This window comes from Eptesicus fuscus, chromosome 20 (genome assembly GCF_027574615.1).
Source record: "Eptesicus fuscus isolate TK198812 chromosome 20, DD_ASM_mEF_20220401, whole genome shotgun sequence".
Classification (NCBI taxonomy): domain Eukaryota; kingdom Metazoa; phylum Chordata; class Mammalia; order Chiroptera; family Vespertilionidae; genus Eptesicus; species Eptesicus fuscus.
Genome location: NC_072492.1, coordinates 763,932 through 784,031, shown reverse-complemented (window position 1 = coordinate 784,031; position 20,100 = coordinate 763,932). Strand labels below are relative to the sequence as shown.

General features: G+C 57.6%; 1 protein-coding gene across 3 annotated transcripts in view; it reads right to left on the bottom strand.

Moving 5' to 3' along the window:
- MPRIP (myosin phosphatase Rho interacting protein) overlaps positions 1-20,100 on the bottom strand; it is a 199,170-nt gene that overhangs the window by 79,566 nt on the left and 99,504 nt on the right. For 2 of the 3 annotated variants that reach the window (XM_008156170.3, XM_008156171.3), the window contains exons 4-7: positions 15,422-15,573; positions 9,703-9,787; positions 3,840-4,050; positions 2,559-2,718 (exon numbers count right to left, since the gene is read on the bottom strand). In XM_008156170.3, coding sequence (XP_008154392.2) covers positions 2,559-2,718; positions 3,840-4,050; positions 9,703-9,787; positions 15,422-15,573 — 608 coding nt within the window. Of the gene's footprint in view, positions 1-2,204; positions 2,719-3,839; positions 4,051-9,702; positions 9,788-15,421; positions 15,574-20,100 lie in introns of all 3 variants that reach the window. The other variant, XM_028132129.2, reaches the window with a different exon arrangement.

Sequence of the window (20,100 nt, the reverse complement as noted above, 5' to 3'; positions counted from 1 at the left end):
TTTTAACTTGGGTCCCTAGAAGTGCTGCCTATGTGACAACTCCGCCCTGCACTGGCTGACAGCACAGGAAGGGGGCGCTGCACCTCTGTCAACCTCTCTGGGCTCTCGGCCCAGGGTGCAGGACAGCATGGAGCTGGCCCTGTGTGAGTCACCAACAGTTCAGCAAGCACCATGGCCTCCCCATGCTCGCTCAGCAGCAACTCACCATCCAAGAAATGTTTTAAAGGCTTGGGAGCAAGTCTGAAGAGCAGAGCTGATAGCCCAGAGGACTGCTTCAGGGCCATGACTTGTCAGGAAACCAACGCATCACCCCCAACTTGGCCTCTGGCAGGCCTGGCTCTGTTGCCACCTGGGTAGCTGGGGCTGACACTGCCAACGTGGGGGTTCTACTCTACTCTACCAGGGACAGGAATCAACCAAGCACAGGTCAGCCACAAAGGACCAGATAGCAGGCCTGGGGAAGCGACAGCAGCCAGTCAGATGCCATCTGGGCCAGTAAGAAAGTGACGTTACAGTGTTAGGGTGCAGAGCCGGTTGGGTCCCAGGGGTGCCAACACCAGGTAAAAACCCACGGTAGCAAAGAACATGCAAAGCCCCAGAGATGCTGCCAACCCCAGGCCTGTAGATCAGAATGAGTTCAAAGCCAAGCAGGTGAGCTGAATGTTAATTCTCTGGTCTGCCACTGAACCAGTGGCTGCCCCACGATCGCCTTCCCAACTCGCAGCCTGCCCGCAGGCCAGCGCGGAGCCGCTCCCACCCTGGCGGTTGGCCTCCTAACCCCCTGACAAGTCCCTTCAGTTATACATTTCCTTGACTGCTTAGAGGACAGCCCCAATCATGCCATGGGAGCAGGGCCTTCCCAGCATAGGATCTACTGCTCCAGCTGTTCCCAGGGGAGTCACCCTGCTTCTGAGCCCCTCTCTCTGCATCTACACACGGGGATGCTGGCACAGGCACCTCATGGGGTTACTAATGAAACAGGAAGCCAGCCAACTGGCTCTTGGAATTAGGAATATTCCGTTTTCTTCTCTTTCAAGACCAACCACTGTGGGTGTCTTTTCTTTATTCTGGAGGTTAACCCACAGGTGCACAGGTTCTTTCTACCTGGGGCATGTGGAGAGTGCGGAGTGTTACAAAGAGAAGGGAGCACAAGAGGAAGGCACCCTATTCCGGTCCAGCCCCTTATGGGAGCCCATTGCCACCCTGGCCTGTCGCCACAGCATGTCTCAACTCTGAGCCTTCTTAGGCGTTAGTGGAATAGTGAGGACACTGTGAACACTCCTGGAACTTTTCTGGGAAGTGAACTTCTTTGGGAACCTAATGAAAACTATGGGTTTTTTTCCATTGGGAAATGTGTTTTTTTTTTCCACAGACTTTCAAATTGTTTAGAGGGTCCGTGAGCCCCAGCATCCTAACCGTGATCTGGGCGAGAACTCTGTTGTTGGGCAAACAGAGAGACGAAGGCTCCTCCTTACAGACGTAGGGTGGAAGCTCTTGTATGGGAGGGGCACTCGGGCGCTCTGGTGCACAGGGGTGTGGCCTCAGGGATGGAATCAAGCAAGCGCTGCAGGGAAGAACTATGCTGCCACCCCACCCCCTGGGCATGGCCACCTTCCCTGCCCTTCTTCCGCACCTGGACCTGGGAATGGCAAGGAGAGTTCCTGCTACCACCCGCACCTCTGCGGTCCTGCCTCGCTGTCTCTTTAGAGACCAGAATTGGGCCAGGAAGGAAAAGATCCAGCCACATAAGGCCTGGCAGATGAGGACCCTCCCAGAGGCCCTCAAGGTCCCAGGCTAAGCAGCACTCATGGGGAGTAGCTGGCTCCTGGCCTAAGCCTCTGGGTACCCAGAGATCCTACCTTCTAATCCCCAGGAGCTGAGTTCTGGAACCAGAGCGCAGGGTCAGGAGGGGAAGGCTCCCCACATGCTCTGAGTGTGCTTCCCAAGCAAGGCTCAGGAAACAGGGGTGTGTATGCGGAGGGGAGGTGGGGAGGGAGAGGAAATGTGTAAAAAACTGTGTGAGAAGAGTGCGTAACAGTATGTGAGTGTGTGATACTATGTGTGAGGACGTGTGTAAGAGAAAATGTGAGAGTGTGCAGGAGAGACGTGTACCTGTGTGTGTGTGTGGGTGGGGGGGGGGGGGCGTGGAGGGGTCTGTGTGCCTGTGTGTGCACATGCATTCAGCCCTCCAATTCCCTCCTTACCTCCGCTCGTAGCCAAACAGACGGGCCACCTCTTCCCTGCCAGGGCTCCGGGCCCGAGTCCTACGCTCCAACCGCCTTCTCTCCACCTGGAAGGCTTCTCGGTGGCTGATCCTGATGGCCTTAGGGACGTCGGCCAGGGCGGCATACTGCCTGCTGGCTTTAAAGGCAAAGGTGCACCCCAGTCTCTCTGCTCCCCGCCCCCCCGGGCTGCTGGAGTCCACATGAGCAGGAGGCTGGCTGGCCACATCCAGAGAGCCGAGGGAGCTGCTGCAGACCATTCGACACAAGGGTTGAGAACCTGGAGAAGGAAAGGGATGACCAAGCTCCTGGGAGGGTGGTCCAGGGCCACTGTACCTGTTGTTGGGGGTGCTGGGGCTGGGAGGGGAGACCGGCTGGGGCAGTGGATGCTCCTCGGCCTTCAAGTCCTGCTTGGTCTTCTCCAGGGAGAAGTAGCCACTCTCCACCCGGACTTTGCGGCCACAGTCCATGCGGTCGCTGCTCATGGCGCTCTCCTCTGGAAGCGAGGGGGTAGGAGACACACTCAGCCTGCTGCCACGCTTGGTTTCTGAGGAGGCTTTCTCCAAGCCCACGCAGATCCAAACAGGGGCCTCTCTGCTTTCACCTCCAAAGGCCCATGTGGTTCCCCAGGGCAGGCGGCGGGGATACATCTCCTTCCCGCTGTGCCTTGTCCTCTCCCCACGTGGCTGCCTCTTGGCGGACGGCCAGGGAGGCTCTCCGCTTCCAGCCTGGAGCCTGACTGGAAGAGCAGGACCTTCCCCGCCCTCCCAAAAGATGTCCCAGCAACAACTACTTCCTAGCAAACATCAGGGAGGAAACAACCGGCCAGTTAGCCTCTCAGCACACTAATACATTTGGGGAGGGAAAGGACAAAAGGCTTGTACAGAAACCAGAGGAGTGAAGGAATTTTAGACAGACTGGGTGTGTGCTCCCCAATGAGAATGGAGGCAACTTCTGCTCAGAGCCGGGTCAGTCCCAGCTGCCCACTCGTCTTTACCGATCTAGACACAGCACCAACAGGAAGAGCCGCCCAGGGCCTGGACACGGAGGCAGAGGCCGCTGCCCTGCTTTGCTCAGGCCAAGTGCTAAGTGGAGAAACCATGGGGAGGCCAACGGCTTCCTCCCAGCACCCTCTCCCCTGCGTCCCCGGGTCCTGGCAGCACGGGGATGGTGAGGAGGAGAGGACAGCCCTCACTGCTGTTGCTCTTAGGGACACAGTGGACTTCGGGGGTTAACTTGCCATGAAGACAAAGCAGCCACAAGGGGCAGGAAACAGGCCTCCTCACATACAGACCTCCTCCCAGAGCATTCTGACTCGCCCAACTCCCACCCGGGGCTGGTGTAACACGTGCTGTCCTCCTTTACAGACAGGCCTCACAAGCTGGACGGGCAAAGGCAAGGCTGGAGCCCAGGGCTCCCAGTCCCACACCAGGCCAGGCCCTGCCAGGGCTGATGGACACAGGAGGTGAGAGAGCCTGACGCGTGGGACTCATGGCTGAACTGAGCAGGCCCCTGAGGGAGCCCCCAGGGCCACCGCTGTAGGGACAGAGGCCTTCCCGCACTGTGAGGAGGGCACCGGGACAGGCGGGCACTCACGCCAACCTGGCCACCACTTACCATCTTCACCCTCCAGCCCAGGTTCCCTCAGGGCGCTGGTAGCAGGAGGCTGGCTCTGGCTGGGACTCTGAGCTGGACTCAGGCTGCGCTCCTCTGGCTGCTCCTTGGCCCTCATTTCTTCCTGCCAGAGTGTGGACTTGGTGGTGGGGACTTTCTCGGCGCCGGGGATGCTGCTGCTGCTGGTGACAGCCATCTTGGCTGGCCCTGGCTCCTGGGGAGAGAGCACACAGCCGAGCTGGGGCAGAGGGCCTGGGGGCCTGGGTATCTGGCTAAGGGGATACCTAGACCAACGACACAATGCCAGAGGCCCAGAATTCCCCAAAGGAAAGGCTCACAAAAGAGAGGTGTCTTGGTTGGGGGAGAAGCTCCTTCTGGATGGCGATACGGCCTTTTCTCCCAAGTGCTCGGCGACCTAGGCCTCAGGCCAGGGTTGGCAAATGCATGGAGCAAAGGCTCAGGGTTTTTGTTCATATTCTCAACACCAAACACATGCAGGTTCTCCCTGCCCACAAAACCAGACAGAGCCCAGAGCAGCGGACCAGGCATTAAAGACCAGACCCCAAGTGACTGGTTCAGAGTCCGTCATTCCCAGACTTCCAGGTGCGCAGGGTATGGGTGAGGGGAGCTGAGACGAGGGGAGGGAAGAACACCCGTTGAGATGGGCCCACTGGTGAATGACAAGCATGTGTTCACAGCATCCACACCAGGGCCAGCTCTTAGCCTCACCTACCCTTTTCTTTTTGATCCTAGGACGCTAAAATGAACCTGGGATACCGTTTAAAGGAAGAAGCCATTAGATGCAAACGTAAACCTGCTCACACCCTCCTGCCTGGCCCCCTACAAATCTGATGGGAACCTACAGCCCAGATGGGAACAGTCTCCCCCCATCGCTCCCACGTCGGGAGTGGTGCTGCTCTGCAGGGAAGCATGCGCACAGGATGCGGCAGACACGAGGGTCCGTTCCAGAGCCCACAGGGAACTTCCGGCCACAACCCAGAGCCCAGACTGGGGGTGGGCGGGGGGCTGACACAGGGAGCTCACAGAGAACCTTCACTCAACACTGCAAACCAGAGCTGAGACAAGGGTGGAGCTGAAACCAGGGTGGCACCCTGCAGTGCCAGCTCACATCCTGGCCAAGCCCCTGCCCAGCCCATGGTCCTGGGTGCCAGCTGCTGAAGGGTTAGATGGCTTTGGGGCCTATCAAAAGTGAAGTATATCTTAACTATCTCCCCCAAACATGGACAATAAAGTACAATGGCCACTCTCCCACTCCCATCCTGGTGGCCAAGCCTTATGCTTAAAAACCTACTTTAACGCATCTCTGACTTGGGGCTCTTGTGAGGGTTATAGATGGCTGCCACCGGCTGTATGTGTGCACACAGGAAACACCAGTGGTCATTTACCCACAGCTACTTGTGTTGACTATGTGCTGGGCTCTGGCTTGGCACCGCCACATCCAGTCCACCCCAACCCCCTCACAGGGGAGGGAGAGGAGGCTTGCTCAGCCAATAAGGGAAACATGAGGTGCCAGGCGCTGTAGGAGCAGGAGAAAGGTCCAGGATGAGGGGCAGGTGCCTTGGATGGGTATCCTGGAGGCTCCACCGAGAGGCCTAGGTACCAGGCCTCACGGGAAGGAGAAAGGCAGGATGGCTTTTCCCACAGACCCAGGACACACATGACCTCCCATTGTGTCAAAACTACCAGCAGACCCAATTCCTAGGCTGGAGATTCCCAGGATTTTTGACTCCTTCAAAAGAAGGGTACTTCGCTGAAACCGGTTTGGCTCAGTGGATAGAGCGTCGTTCTGCGGACTGGGGGGTCCCAGGTTCGATTCCGGTCAAGGGCATGTACATTGGTTGCGGGCACATCCCCGGTGGGGGGTGTGCAGGAGGCAGCTGGTCGATGTTTCTCTCTCATCGATGTTTCTAGCTCTCTGTCCCTCTCCTTTCCTCTCTGTAAAAAAAATTCAATAAAATATATTTAAAAAAAAAAAAAAAAAAAAGAAGGGTACTTCTCGGAAGAGGAATGGTTTCTGACAGTTCCTGAGGGGTCCACTGACCTAAGGAGACCCGACTCCAGGGCTCCGTCCCCTCAGCCAGCACACTGCCCTCGCTTCATGCCCCGCAGCCCAGCTTCTCTAAAGGAGACGCCAGTACTGACGGGCTTGGGTGGAGCTGGATTCCTCCCGCAAAGCTGGGTGCGGTGAGGGGAAGGCCCTCCTTGGTGAGTCGCCCCCTCTATGGAGGGTTGCTAGACCAGGGCAGGGAGAGGCTGCCAAAAAGGGCCAAAGGGTAAGGGACAGGCGACTGTGCCCCCAGCCCCATCCTGTGGGTGAAGTGCCTGTGGCACACAGGCAGCCCTTTGATGCTTGGGGTCGTGACCCCAGCACTGGGGAGGGGATGGAGTCGCAGGAATCCCCAAGAGACAGAGAAAATTCCAGGCCTGAGATATGAGGGGCCGTGTCCGGGAACTTGGGGAACATGCATTTCCCAGCACTAAGCAGCTATAGACCCGCCTCCTGGCCTGGGCCTCCCAACTTGCGCAGCGCTGGTGGCAGCTGCACTCCCTGCCCGAGCTCCCGCTTCTGGGGGCTCTCCGGGCCCACACGGAGCTCTCTCCCTGCCTCTGTGCCGAGTGAGCAGGGACAGAGGGCAGGTGCAGCAGGCATAAAGCCATGCTGCCTTCCAGGAGAGGGTGGACAGTGGGCAAGCCTGGATTCCGGGAGAAGTCGCTTTTCTTCTTCAGAGAGTTAAGACCGTGCACAAGCCAGGCCAGGGCTGCACGGCACCAACCTCTGCTCCCCGCACTGTCCCCATCGTGGCAGAGGGCGCGGGGCTCATGCTGACCCAGAGCCTGGCGGCCAGGACAAGAGGCAGGAGTGGAAGCACTAGTTTTCCAGGTGCTGGTCCCTGCGTGGCTGGACAGCTGCAGTGCGCAGGACACCGCACTAGAACAGTCTGTGCTGGTACCTGGCTGCTCAGAGGTTTCCCTAGCAGGGAGGAAGGCGGCCGGCCAGGGCCTCTGTCTCCGCACAGCTGGGAAGTCTCCTCTTTGGAGGCGGTTTCATAGAAAGCCTTCCTGTCCACTTCCTGGGCATGGAGAGCGAGCAGGAGGAAGGGTTCTGGTTGGGGCAGGGCATAGGAGCAGGCTCCCAAGTAGAAAACAAGATGCCTAAGAAGCAGAGGTGGCAACTCACAGCACATGTGTGGCCCTGGATGGGCTGGAGTGCTCGACCAAGAGGGACGCTCCTTTTGGGAAGTTTCCTTATGGTCTCGGAAGGCAGGAGCAAAGACCAAGAGCCTGGGGGCTGGGAGTTGAAGGATCAGCCTCCCAAAGCTTCACTTGACAAAGTGAGCCCCTCGCCTGCACACCGGGCTGGGAGACATGTCTCCTGGCCTCACAACTCTGGGACTTGGGGTGAGGGCAGAAAATCTCCATTCTTCCTGCCCTGGTCATACCCAGAGCAGATGACCGTCCCTTCTCTAGGTATCTCGGCACCACGAAAAGTCCTCTTGGAGTGAACAGGGCCCGAGGAAGCAGCAGTTCCTGGGAGCCCCTGCCTATTAGGCCGCAGGCTTCGAAGGCTCTGGTCAGGGCAAGCCTGTTCCTCCTCTTGCCCTGGGCCCTGGCCGAGAGGTGTGTGCCCTTCTTGCAGCCTAATCCCCATCCTCCCTTAGGGCCCGGCTTGGGCCTCTCCCTCTCTCTCTCCTTCTGATGTTCTCAGCAAACCCCTCGGTGCCTACACTCCATGGCCCCAGCTCCCAATTGCCTGAGACCCTCTTCTTGAGGGGAGCCCTGGGCTCCTGCCTCAGTGGCCAGATGGCAGGGTGTAGCGGAGCAATGTTTCCAGCTCCCTGCTGGTCTGACCCGAAACTATCCCGGGCCATAGAGAGGCCAGGCCCCTGGATCCTTGTCTCTCTGAGGCCCTATTGGCTTAGGCTTTCCCCACAGTCCCATCTGGGTCACTAGAATACCTTCAGCATCAGGCCGTGGAGGAGAAACCTGCCCAGAGTTCCCCCACCTCTCCTCTGGAGAGGCCCCACATCACCCCAGGGGACTGCCTATAAGTGGGGTCCTCAGCACCTGCCTCCTGGCTGGAAACTCCTGGGATGCAAGTTCACAGCTTCCAGAAACCAGTGGCCTCAAATGTAATGCTCTGGAAAGCAAGCGGCAGAAGGAAGAAATCATCCCAGTTGGCTTCTGCCAGGCCTCAAGAGGGGCTGAGTGAGAAGACTGGACCCCAGGCGCCCCAGGCTCTAAGAGATCCTCAGGAAAGTGGGCACCTTCCGCACGCTCTGATCACATGGCTCCTGCTACCAACTGAAAAGGGGAAGCTTGGCAGTACTTGAGGTGATGAGATGACACTGGGGGAGGGACGAGAAACAGCCAGGGAACGAGAACACAAGCGAACTCCCAGGGCTGGGCTCGGTGTCTCCGCACACGTAAGTGCCTTACTGGGAGATGGCAGCTTTCCTTGGAAATGCTCAGAGCCTAGGCACTTACTCTGTCTGGGATTTTTTTCTCTCAACCCAGGCAGCGTTGGGAGATTTGCATGTGTATCTGCTATCCCCAGCAGGAAGCTCCACTTCAGTCCAGGAATGACTCTGATGGCATCTTGCCAATTTCTTGCCAGGGACATTACTTCTAGGGGATGGTGGCCTGGGACTCCTCGGGGAGGATGAATGGCGGGCAGGCCCCAGTGCACTCCATCAGCAGGAAGCCAGGTCATGCATGGTCAGGGGAACCCACCAGGTGTGGGGATTAGGGAGGAGAAAGGGACCCAGGTTAGCACACACCTCCTGGTCCTGCCCAGGCTGACTTCTGTCACTCGGTGAAGCAGTGCAGCCCAGGACTACTAACCTCAGGGATAGCCTGGTTCTGCCATGGGCTGGCTCTCTGCCAGGCTCTGAGCCTTGCTAGATGCCAAGGGATCCCATTCGCCATCCTGCCCACTCTCAGGGTCACCGTAAGGCTCGATCAGGCAAGGCAAGAGCACTTGGTAATGGTCAAGTTTGGAGCAGAGAGGAAAAGAAGAACATTTACTGAACACCTAAAATGGGCCCAGTACTTCCTTTCACGGTTACAATACTAGTCTAACTAGATTTCAACAGGCTCATTTGCAAATCCATTCACAGAGGCTCAGGAAGGTTAATTTGCTACACCAGGGCCCCAGGAGTGTGGAGCATGGCATGGAGTTGCAAAACGCCTTCTGGTATCTGAGCCCCTGTAGATGGGAGGGAAGGAGGAGGAAAGTGAGCTCTACGGAAGGACTGGAACTGGTGAGACACCCTAGCCCCTCCCACTCTGGTCACATGGGAGTGGGGCAGTGGCACAAAAATCAGGGCTAGCGTCAGTTTTTTCCATTTATGGTCAAAGCCCAGAGCAGGAGTAAGGTCCCCTGAGAGCCCCTCACTTGGCCAGGACACTCCAGGACCTCCCGGCCCAGCCCCCCTTCCCAGCCTATGTCTTCAGGGTCCTCTCTCTATGGAAAGTGGAACTGAGCTGAGGCCCGTGAGGAATGTTGTGCGGCAAGCAGCCCCTCCCAGCATGCTCTCTGTTCCCAGCAGCAGGCAGGACAGCCAGGAGAAGGGACATGCTGTGCTGCTGCTCCTCAGCACCTGCCTCCTGGCTGGAAACTCTTGGGGAAGCCCCGAGCACACAAGCAGGCGGCCCTGTCCCTGTAGTGGGTCCTACCTGTGGCTCAGAGAGGAGCCCCGAGTCATCAGAAGGAAGGAGGGAGACAGGCTGGGCTGATGACCGCCTTAGCCCTCACCTGACTCCTTCCTCCACCCCAGTTTTAGGCTGGGTCCCGAAGCCCTCTCACTTCCCAGGTGCTCTTCCACCTGGCAAACCCATTGCCTACCTGTGGCGTGGGAGGCTCCACTTTCCGCTTCTTCTTCTGGTTCTGCTTGTTGGTCCTGGGATAGACCATGAGCATCTCTAGCCATCTGGGGAGAAAAGAAAAGAGAGCAGGTCAGACCACTGTTCTCGGAGATTAGGACCCTGCCTGTGGAGTGGTCCAAGCAGGTGCCATGCTTCACTCAGTGGCCAGGCCTCCGAGCACCTGAACAGGGTCAGGCACCAGCCAGGGCAGAGCCTGTCACCGCCGGGGCAGAGAGAGCCAGCAGTGCAGCCCAGGACAAGCACAGACTGCGAGGACCAGGCTCGGGTGCTGACCCTGCCACGGCCACGGTGCAGGTGGCCCAGGGAGGGTGTGAGCGCCACCGCGGCAGAGGGCCGGCCTGACCACTGGCCTCAGAGTGCAGGGCCCGTCACTGTTTCCATCACTCCCCGCCCTTCAGTGCTTAGACTTGGCTCTGTGACTGCCCTCTAGAATGGATTTGGTTAGCGACCACATTTGTTGCTACTGGGGGCCGCTCACGGTTCTCAAAGCAGGAAACAAGGAGTCTTGCAACCAAAGTCCCCACATCAGGTCACCGACCTCCCAGACCATTCACTCACTTCTGGCCCCACCTACACAGTGAGGTGCCGGGCCCCTCGGCTTTGGGGAAGCCTGGCCGGGCTGCCAAGGGCCCACAGCAGGGCCCACACGCTACCAAGTCCACTCTGGACCAGCATCAAGAGAGGTAGCGAGGAGCGTAGGAAGGACAGAGGGCTTAGATCTGCTACCCTCTAACCACAACCTTGCATGGCTCCCAGCCCTCTAAGTTTCAGCCATTATCTTGAAACCAGGGCCTAGATTAGGCCACGATATGACCACGGCTTGCCTTATTGGAGCTTTGCAACATTTGGGAGGGTTGGAGGAAGGGGGACAGGAGGAGCGGAGGTCGGGAGGAGAACTGGCAGGGATGGCACCAGAGGAAACTGGTCCACTCCCTCCCAGAACACGAGGGTCCGTGTTAAGTCTGCTACAGCCTGTGACAAGGGCCAGGTTGTGGAGGCAAAGTCTGCACTGGCAGCACTTGGCTGGAGGCTGCTGTGACGACCAGCACCCCAAGCCTGGGGCAGGGGGAAGGGCTGGTGTCTCAGCACTCAGAGGTACTTCTTTAATTTGGGGTGCAGGGAGGCTGGTCAAGTCAGTGGCCTTCTAGGAGGTGTGCTGCTGCCAGGAGAGTGGGCTTGGGCTTGGGCGTGAGGAATCACAGCATCTGAGCTGAGGGACTCCCCTCACCCCAACTCAGCCCAGAGCAGGCTGATTTGTTGAGAGAATCCACACTTGCCTGTGCCCTCGAGCCTGAGGCACAGGCCCCGCAGGTCACTTTTCTGTGAGCTCCAAAGCAAGAAAGGAGGCCAGGGCTGTATCTGCAAAGCCAGCAGATAAGGCAGACTCTCAAAGGGCCTCACGCGGGTAACCTGAGCAGCTAGCATGCTTGTGGGGTTTCTAGGCTGCCCAGGGGCTGAAAGCTCTTTGGGGCAACGCTAAGGCCCTCTTACAGCTGAACCTAGGAGGGAGGAGAGGCTGCTCAGAAACACTGAGCGTAGTGCAGGGAACATGGCAGGGAGGTGCAGGCCCTTTGGGGTGCGCTGAGCCCCTGCTCACTGGCCTAGCTGCTGGCAACTGGCAACACCATGGAGCTGGGCAAATGTGAGCCTTGCAGGACAGGGCCTGAGGGAAGGGGAGGTGGGCACTGTGGTTGCACTGCTGACTAAGTGGAGCGCCTGCAGCTCCTGCCAACCTGAACGAGGCAGAGACTCAGGTGAGCACGAAGTGAGGGTGGCCAGGGGTGGTGGTGCTGTGACGAGAGGTTGATAGATAGCTGGCCCTGAAACAAATGATGAGATATGTTCTCTGCGCTCAGATTTCTCAGGGAAGCCCAGTAGGCTAATGTGTCTAACATTAACCAGATAGGTTGTGAATGTTAAAATATATCCAGGGAAGAGAGGTGACGGTGAATGTGGACATGGGATTAGTGGTGGATGTGGGCACCAGGGACATAGGTGGTCCCCAACTTCGAAGGCAGAGACAGGTGAGAAGAGAAAGTCCTGATGCAGCCCAGCTGGAGGGCACGGAGGAACCGGAACCCTAACACCCTAACCCACCTCTCCCCACCTTGCCCATTCCCACCCAAATAAATCCCACCCCTAAAGAGCTGTGGGAACCAGTGCCTCAAACATCCTGGAGGTCCCTCCCAGCATGAGGAATCTGGGAAAGAACGACCACCCTCCATCCAGCCCAGGCAAGACCTGCTGCCTCAGGTGTTCAGGAGGCCCCACCTCAGAGGAGACCAGGAAAGAGCTGAAGGGCCATCGGCTCCCCTCACCAGCCAGAAGGAAGTGTCTGCACTTCTTTCCCAAGCGCTTAGACCAATTGTAGGGCCCCAAGCCCACAGATGAAGTTACTCAGCAAAGGAGCCCTGAGAGGTGGCAGGACCCAGGAGGCCAGAGAGGAAGCCAAGGGAAGAGGGTCCATCTGGAAGGAGAGAGGCAGAGAAGGGAGAGAAGATGGGTGCCAAAGTCCATTTCCAGGCACACGCCCACCTGACTCTAAAGGAGACCCGAGTGTCCCAGTGGGTGGGAAAGATGAAGCTGCTGTCCAGAGTCAAGAGGGACTGCAGGGGCTGGGGTAGGCTGCCTTGGAGAGAGCCCTGCCCATTGGACAAGAAGGAGAGGTCAAGGCCTAGGACCAGAAGGGGAAAAGCAGTCACATGAGTTACTTTGGCTCTGGGTATGCCACTGAGCCACCTCCCAAGCCCCCTGCCCTTAGGACTGACCAGTCTACCCAGTTAACTGCCACAATATTTTGAATTTAATTGAAAAAGGTCGCCACTTGCTTCTATAGATGCTTATGGCGTACAAATGGCTACACTGGGGACCCTGAGGGCATACACGCCTGGTGTGTGGCCCGGTAATGACCCTGTGCATCACTGTGATTTATAACAAATATATATTTGGTCACTCAGATGACGAAAACTGATTTCTCATGTGTATGTGGTTTATGTCCACAATGCCTAGCTCACCACTCTCAAAACGCGTGGACTTTCCTAAGTGAGAGGCTATAAAGGAATCTTGTGTTGTTAGTGAGCGACTCTGGGAAGTGCCTATGGATGGGTCTGGTTGTCAGGAGAACCAGCCACGTGATTAGCGAGTTGGAACTTTCAGTCTCACACCCCCACCTTTGCGGAGGGGGGAGGGGGTGGAGGTTGAATCAATAACTAGAACAGGCCTATGTAATGGTCTTCATCAACCCGAAAGGACAAGGTTCAGAGAGCTTGCCGGCTGGGAGTCAGAACGGGTTCCACGCTGCCATGTGGGTCCCAAGCTCCATGAGGACAGAAACGCCTTTGTTTGAGACCTCGCCCTACACATCTCTTCATCTGGCTGTTGGCGTGGACCCTTTACTATCCTTGGTAATAAGTATCATTTAGTGAGTCCACCACTTTTCCTGAATTCGTGAGCCATTCTAGCAAATGGACTGAACACAAGGAGAGGTTGTGGGACCCTCCATGCATAGCCAGTGGTGGGAGTGTGGTGGGTGGAGAGCAGTCTTGCGGGACTGAGCCCTCACCCTGTGGGATCTGATGCTATCTATCCACAGGCAGAGGTGTCAAAGAGACGTGAACTCTTGGACACTGTGCTGGTGTCCAGGAATTGTTTGCTGGTGTGGGCATTCCCCCCACCATATGAGAGTTGGGTCTGGGATCCCAATTTACCTTGGCTACCCAAGCTGCATGGAAATGGCAAGCCCCATATACACAGACAGAAGTGACCAAGGGAGAGTGGCTCAGGGCAGAGCCAAGGACCCCTGACCTATGCCAAGTGTCTGGCAGCAGGACGTAGGCTGCCTGCCAGAGAAGCGATCAAATGCCAGACACCGTCATCATCCCAATGCCATGTGGCACACCACTACCTCACTGACCTGCTCCCCAACTCACACTCCCCAGCCTACCCTGGAGACCTCCGACAGCCCACTTTCTTATCCTGCCTGTCACCCAGACCCGTCTCTGGAACCCAGCTCCCACGGGAGGGGCTAGCTCTCCCAAGGAATCCAGCTGGGCAGTGGAGCCCTGGCTCAGGTGTGCTTGCAGACAAGACCAAGGCAGCGAGTGTGGACCAGGAGTGCAAACAACCCCAGAGTGTCACTTATACCCGGAAGATGCCCTTAGGCTCCCTATTCCCAGAGCCTCAGTCTCCCAACTGTAACGAGACTCTGTAAAAGCCCTTTACACCCTTAAATTGTATGGCTATAGGGTTAAGATCAGGGAGCCGAGGGTCAAAGTGTCCTCCTGTTTGCCCCAGGGGTTAGAAATGCAAACCTGCCTCTCTCCAGGGGAGGAGGATTTGGGGTAAGCTGGCACCCCCAGCAGAGGGCCACCTGGCCCTTCCACTTCCCACCTGCCACGTGTAGATCTGAACCTGGCTCTTGTCTCCTCCAGCAGCAGCCTTGGCCAGGGCTATAGCTGAGATACTGACGTCCATGCAGACCCTGCTCACAGAAGTCGCTCAGTGGCTGAACCAAAGGGCTTCACTTTCTAATCCCTGCTACTCTGCAATGCTCAGCCTAGTCCCCCTCCATCCCAGATTTACTCCTCCGAAAGCCTTCTCAGCCTCACCTGCTTCCTTCTACCTTAAAGGATGAGCGGGATTCTCCAAGACCACATGCCTGAGCTCCGGCCACGTATGCTCGCTGTGCATGTTCCACGTGCGGCTGGGCCTTACCGAGCTGAGAGCAGGGGATCCTGGCAGGCAGATGCTGCATGGGTTCAGGAGCAGGAGCTCAGCCCCTCTCGGCTGTTGGCTGCCTGAAAACCTGGGCCCACCTTCCCCTTCCCAGGGTTTCCCCTAAGCCTCTGCACACAGTGTGCTCAGGGGAGTGGGACGACCAGAGACGTTCTGTTCCTTCCACTTGGACAGAGTAGCCAGGGCGCACAGCGGCACTGGAGACTCCTGTGTGAGCGCGAGGAGTGAGACGGAGCCTCCACTGTCAAGAGCCCGCCACTGGCTGAGGAAGCCAGCCGTGCACACAGACCGTCCCCATCTTCTGTCAGGACCAGCAGGGGGAGCCGAGCACCTCCTCCGGAGGCCTTCCTGGCAGAGGGAACACTCAGGCCGACTTTAATAGCCTGGAAGTCCAGGGGTTGTTTCAGACTGAGGGAAGGGCCAGAGTGAAGGCACAGCTGAGAAATGTACAGCAACAAGCACTCAGGCTGAGGGTGGTGAGAGTGAGGCTGGAAGGCTGGGAAGGAACCCCAGGGCTGCGCAAGAACTTGGAGTTGACCTCCAGGTGATGGGGTTTCAGGTAGGAGAGAGGAAGGTGACAGTGCTTTGGGACTGAGCCCTGGTGGTGGAGTGACAGAGGCAGGGTGTGCGAACAGAGGAGGCCAGGGAGAGGCTCGGGAAGATGTGGCAGCCCCAGACCCAGGCAGTGCCAGCGGAGGAAGGCCTGAACCAGCAGGACTGAGGGGTGGGCCGTGGTGAACGTGTGGACACAGGATGAAGCAAAGGCAACGGGGGTGAAGTGGGCACACAGTAGCGCAGTGAATGGAGAAAGGGGCTCAGAAGAGCGGACTCACTTAAGGAAGAAAGTGATGGCAATGCTGCTCATATATGCCGAAGGGACCCGGTCTAGGGACCTGCTGGTGGGCAGGGAGCACCAACCCCCAAAATGCACAGAGCAGACTCACCCGCTGATGATCTCCTTGGTCTCTGCCCGGATGAAATGCTCCTTCTCGGGGGTCAGAATGCACAGGGAGAACTTCTGGCCTGTCCGGCCCTCTCCGTCCACCACGTCTGTGCACTGGTTCATGTTGATGGTGCCCTGAGGGAGGGTTGTGGGCTGCAAGAAGATGAGGTAGGGACACTCAGGGCCAGCTCTAAGGGGGCACAGGAAGGCAGCACACACCATCCCCACGTCCCCAAGCTCTTTCTGACCTGTGGCTTCATGCCAGGCACCTGCACCTCTGGCAGCTGCAGGAGCCCGACAAGAGGCACAGGGGGCTCTGCCTCGCCCTGGCCCTCCGAGCTCCACTTCCTACCTGCTCCTAACCCCCTAGAAGGAGGGCACCCAGCTGGACATTCCTTTCTTGCTGGAAAACAATATCCCAGCTAGCATGGGGGAGGGGAGGCAGGAAGGAGACCACTCCCTGAGGACACAGCTGGGATGGCAGAGGCAGCTAAGACCTCATCTTAGAGGGGTTACTTATCCAAGAAAGCAGTGAGAAAAGCTCTAGAGCAGGTGGTTTCAAAATAGCAAGGTTATTTTTAGAGGCAAGAATGGGGCCAGAGAGAAGCCACATCCTTGAAGGTAGGCTATGGGGCTTCGAGGCCAAGGCCGCCAGAGGCACGTGCACTACCACCTCGTCCAGGAATGCCGTGAGGGGCGTGGCAAGGCTGCCCAGTGCCTAACAACAAATAACAACTTCTTTTCTGACAGCAAAGCTGTTAGACATTGAAATTAGGGACAGAAAACCAAAAACAAGAAAAGAAGGCTTTATTAAAAATCCCTACTGAGGTGAAAGCTTAACTGAGAGGTCCTTCCTAAAGATGATCTGTCAGCCCGCACCCTTTGGCCTCTCATTCCCCCACATGATGATGCTTTGGGAAAGGAGACAGGTTGCCATGGCTCAGAAACTGGAATGGCTGTTGGGGGGCTCCAGGCAGCTGTCAACTTCTCCACTGAGTGGCCCCAAGAGTTTGGCATATCCCAGTCCAGTTCCTGGGGAGACAGCAGTGGGAGAAAGGCAATGGCAGCCATCTGGGGTAGCTTCACTGTGAGCCTCCCTCCTGGAGCTCCGAGTAGGTCCTGCCCACCCAGCTGGGAGCTCCCTGAGCCAGGGCCGAGGGAAGGGCCTGGTCTGAGAGTCAGGACGCTGGGTCTGGTGGACTGCCTGCCACTGGAAACAGCCTCTGTGTGTCCCCCGGAAGGAAGGTGGCGTTCCCAGGGCTCCAGCCTGAGCTCGGTGCGCTCCCTGCGGCTCTCCAGGCTGCCCTAGGAGCTCCTCTGACCACCGCCCCCTCCCTCATCACTAGGGCTGGGCTGGGTCCCCAGAGCTCTTGCTCCGACTCGGCTGCCCGCTCTCTGGCCCTTAGGAGGTGGAAGGAGTCACTCCCCGGTTCCCATCGCCTTTCTTATGGGGCCCCTGGCTCAGCCAGTCATCCTTGGGTCCAGCTCGGGATGGAGGTGGCCAGGCCCGAGGACCGGCCATGGGCTTGCAGGGAGGCCGCCACCCTCAGGTGGGGAAAGAGCTTTTACCCTCAGCTATGTGTTCAAAGAACATCCTGCCTCAGAAATGACCCCCAGGTAGGAACAGGAGGAGGGGCAAGAGTCCCTCTTCTAAGGGTGGGCCATAACCACATAACGCAAGTGCTCTCAGGAGGGAAGCAACCTCCCAGCACCTCTCCCAGGCACTCCTGGAGGGTCCTTGGGCTGGAAAGAGGAGCTTGGTGGGTTGTCCTGTAACCAAATAGGAGGGTCTGGGGGGTCCTTAGGAGCAGAGGGCAAGAAGGTGGCCTGGGACCCACCCACCTGCCTTTGGCTGGGGGGAACCACATGCACCTAAGGCCTGGGCTCCCCTCCCCGGATGACAGCTGTTCCACAGCCACAAGAACACAGCACCCAGCCCGGGGCAGAGCCTGCACGGTCCTCCCAGCATTCCCAACTCCTGGCTCTGGCTCCAGCCCCTTCTCTCTTTGCAAGTTCTAATCCCAGGCCTTCTCTGGCATCATGCTCTCTTTGGGCAAACTAAGGGTAGCAGCCTCTGTCCTCTGAGAGCTCTGCCCCCGTCCCCCCTCCCCCGAAGTGCATGCTCTGCTGGCACTGACAAGGCTCAGTGTCTCTGAGGTGGGGCCTCTTGTAGTGAGGAAAGGCCACTGGTGCCGTGGGCCACTGTGAGGATTAGGCTGGAGCTGTGAGGTGTGGGCACGCCATGGCCTTGTTTCCGGAGTGAGCCGGGAGCAAGAGCAGAGTGGGGAGAGGGGGTGGCAGGGGGCTTTCCCACAGCCATTTCCTCACTTGGCCTCGATGCCCACCCTAACCCCTGGCCGGTGGTCTCACAATGCTGCTGGGATACACCACCTCTGACACAGATGCACGGGTTCGATAAGGTATCTGTCTGCACCACAGAACCAGTAACATAAACTGTTAACACATGTATAACACTCACAGGCAAGTTAAGTGGGGACAATAAAACATCAACAGAAATTCTAATATCGTCTTTTTTCGGGACCATCTAGTGCAGTGGTCGCCAACCTTTCAGACCTCACGGACCCCCAGTGGTCCACAGACCACCGGTTGGCAACTGCTGTTCTAGTGGGCCCCTGGGAGGCATACACTCCTCGTTAAATACTATGTTCCGGGGCTCGAACTTACCAAACTAGACTCACCATCCCTTCTTGCCAGTAATTGTTTTCACAGGGCACATGGCCACCAGCTATAGACAAGATTTCCCAGCCAGCCCCGAAGCTGGACGTGGTCACGGGACTCTCCCCAATAGCACTGCCAGACTCCGCTGGGCCTCAGTGTCTCTGTGTGTAAATGAGGGATCTACCTTTTTCCAGAAGTGCCAATAAAAGGCAAAGGAATAACAAGCCAAGACTGAAGGAATGAATGTTTATTTATGACGTAGGTGTCAGGATTTCACAATTACAAACTCTTCGTGCCTCCTTAAATATTACTTACACAGCAGGCTCCATCTAGTCCTATTACACAGATTACACAGAAAAGGGAGCAGAGAGTAAACCAGTCAGAAACGAAGGAAAAGCACTGGTACCTGCCATGGAAACGGTGCCCGAGTCTCCCAGCAGCACGCGTGCTGCACCTGCTGTGTGTGTGCTTCCCATGCTGCGCCCTGGCCCCTCCCATCCTCTCACCGACGACTCCCACCACCTTCGAGACTGGCAATGCTGTCACCCACTTCCCCTACTCCACACGCAGCTGTGCCTCCGGCACTCACAGAGCTGGGGCAGATTCCACCAGGGTCCCCGCTTGGCCCCCCACCTCTGTCCCTGAGGGGCCACACCGCTCTGCATTCTCAGCGCTGAGGAGAGAGAACTAACTGCTCCTTAACAATCCACTTCCCAGCTACGCCGAGACCTCCTGCTGGGAGAGCCAGGGCAAATATCTGGGCTGTAACCGGAATCCAGCGAGGGGCCCCTCACCCCAATGCTGTCAACAGAGAAGCCAGCTCCGTCCGACAATCTCCCTGCCCTCATTCTGCACCTCCAGAGGTTAGAAATCCAGGCCTCCTACAAGGCTGAGCATTACCTACTTCTGCTCGCTCATTCCCCAAAAAGGGATGGCTGTCTTTAGGGCATCCAACTCTGCTATGTTGCCAGTTATGGGTTCCGTCCGTGCCCAGCAATGGCACTGACAGCCCTGCAGCCATCTGGGGAACTCGGGTCCTCTTCTGCCTCCACACTACACCAGCTAAGACGGCAGAGCTGTTAGAGAGCGGCGGATGGTTTAAGCAGGAGGTGACCAAGCAGGAGGGTACAAGACCTGGGCCTTTTTCCAGGGATATGACCACCCTGCTGAGAACCAGCCTTCCTACTTATCCTCTGCCTGTTGGCCCTCAAGAGGCCAAGGGAACCTCTGCCCATTGCAGGTGGCACCTGTCAGAGGCCCGCTTAGGACAATCCTGCTACAGTAGCTTCACCACCTTGGGATCCTCCATGCCCACCCCTGGCCAAGGAGGTGTGCTTTAGGGAAAACCCTGGGAGCTTGGGAGGGTGAGCTTCTCTGAGCCAGGGGGAAAGAAGAGGAAAGTGGGACAGAAATACAGAGGGGCCATTTAGAGCTATCAAGTGGGGGTGCGGGGGGAGGAGGCTTTCCTTCAGGCCTGCAGGGGAGGACAGTTAGGGGGCAACCAGACCTGCAGGGGAGGGCAGTTGGGGGCAACCAGGCCGCAGGGGAGGGCAGTTAGGGGCAATCGGGCCAGCAGGGGAGCAGTTAGGCGTCGATCAGGCTGGCAGGGAGTGGTTAGGGGGTGATCAGGATGGCAGGCAGGTGAGCGGTTGGGAGCCAGCAGTCCTGGATTGTGATAGGGATGTCTGACTGCCCGTTAGGCCCGATCCACGGGCAGTCGGACATCCCTCGAGGGGTCCAAGATTGGAGAGCGTGCAGGCTGGGCTTAGGGACACCACCCCCCCTTGCATGAATTTCGTGCACCGGGCCTCTAGTATAATATATTTTCTACCTATAAATATGCTTTATTTATAAAATAGGAATACCCAACCTTACCAAACCCCATGGTTGTCAAGCGAATAGTGGGATGATGCACGTGGAAAGGACGGACAGTAACAATCTCCCACTGTTTGAGGGGCATGAGATGGAGGGCCTGAAGGAGATTCAGGGCCCAGAAAGAGA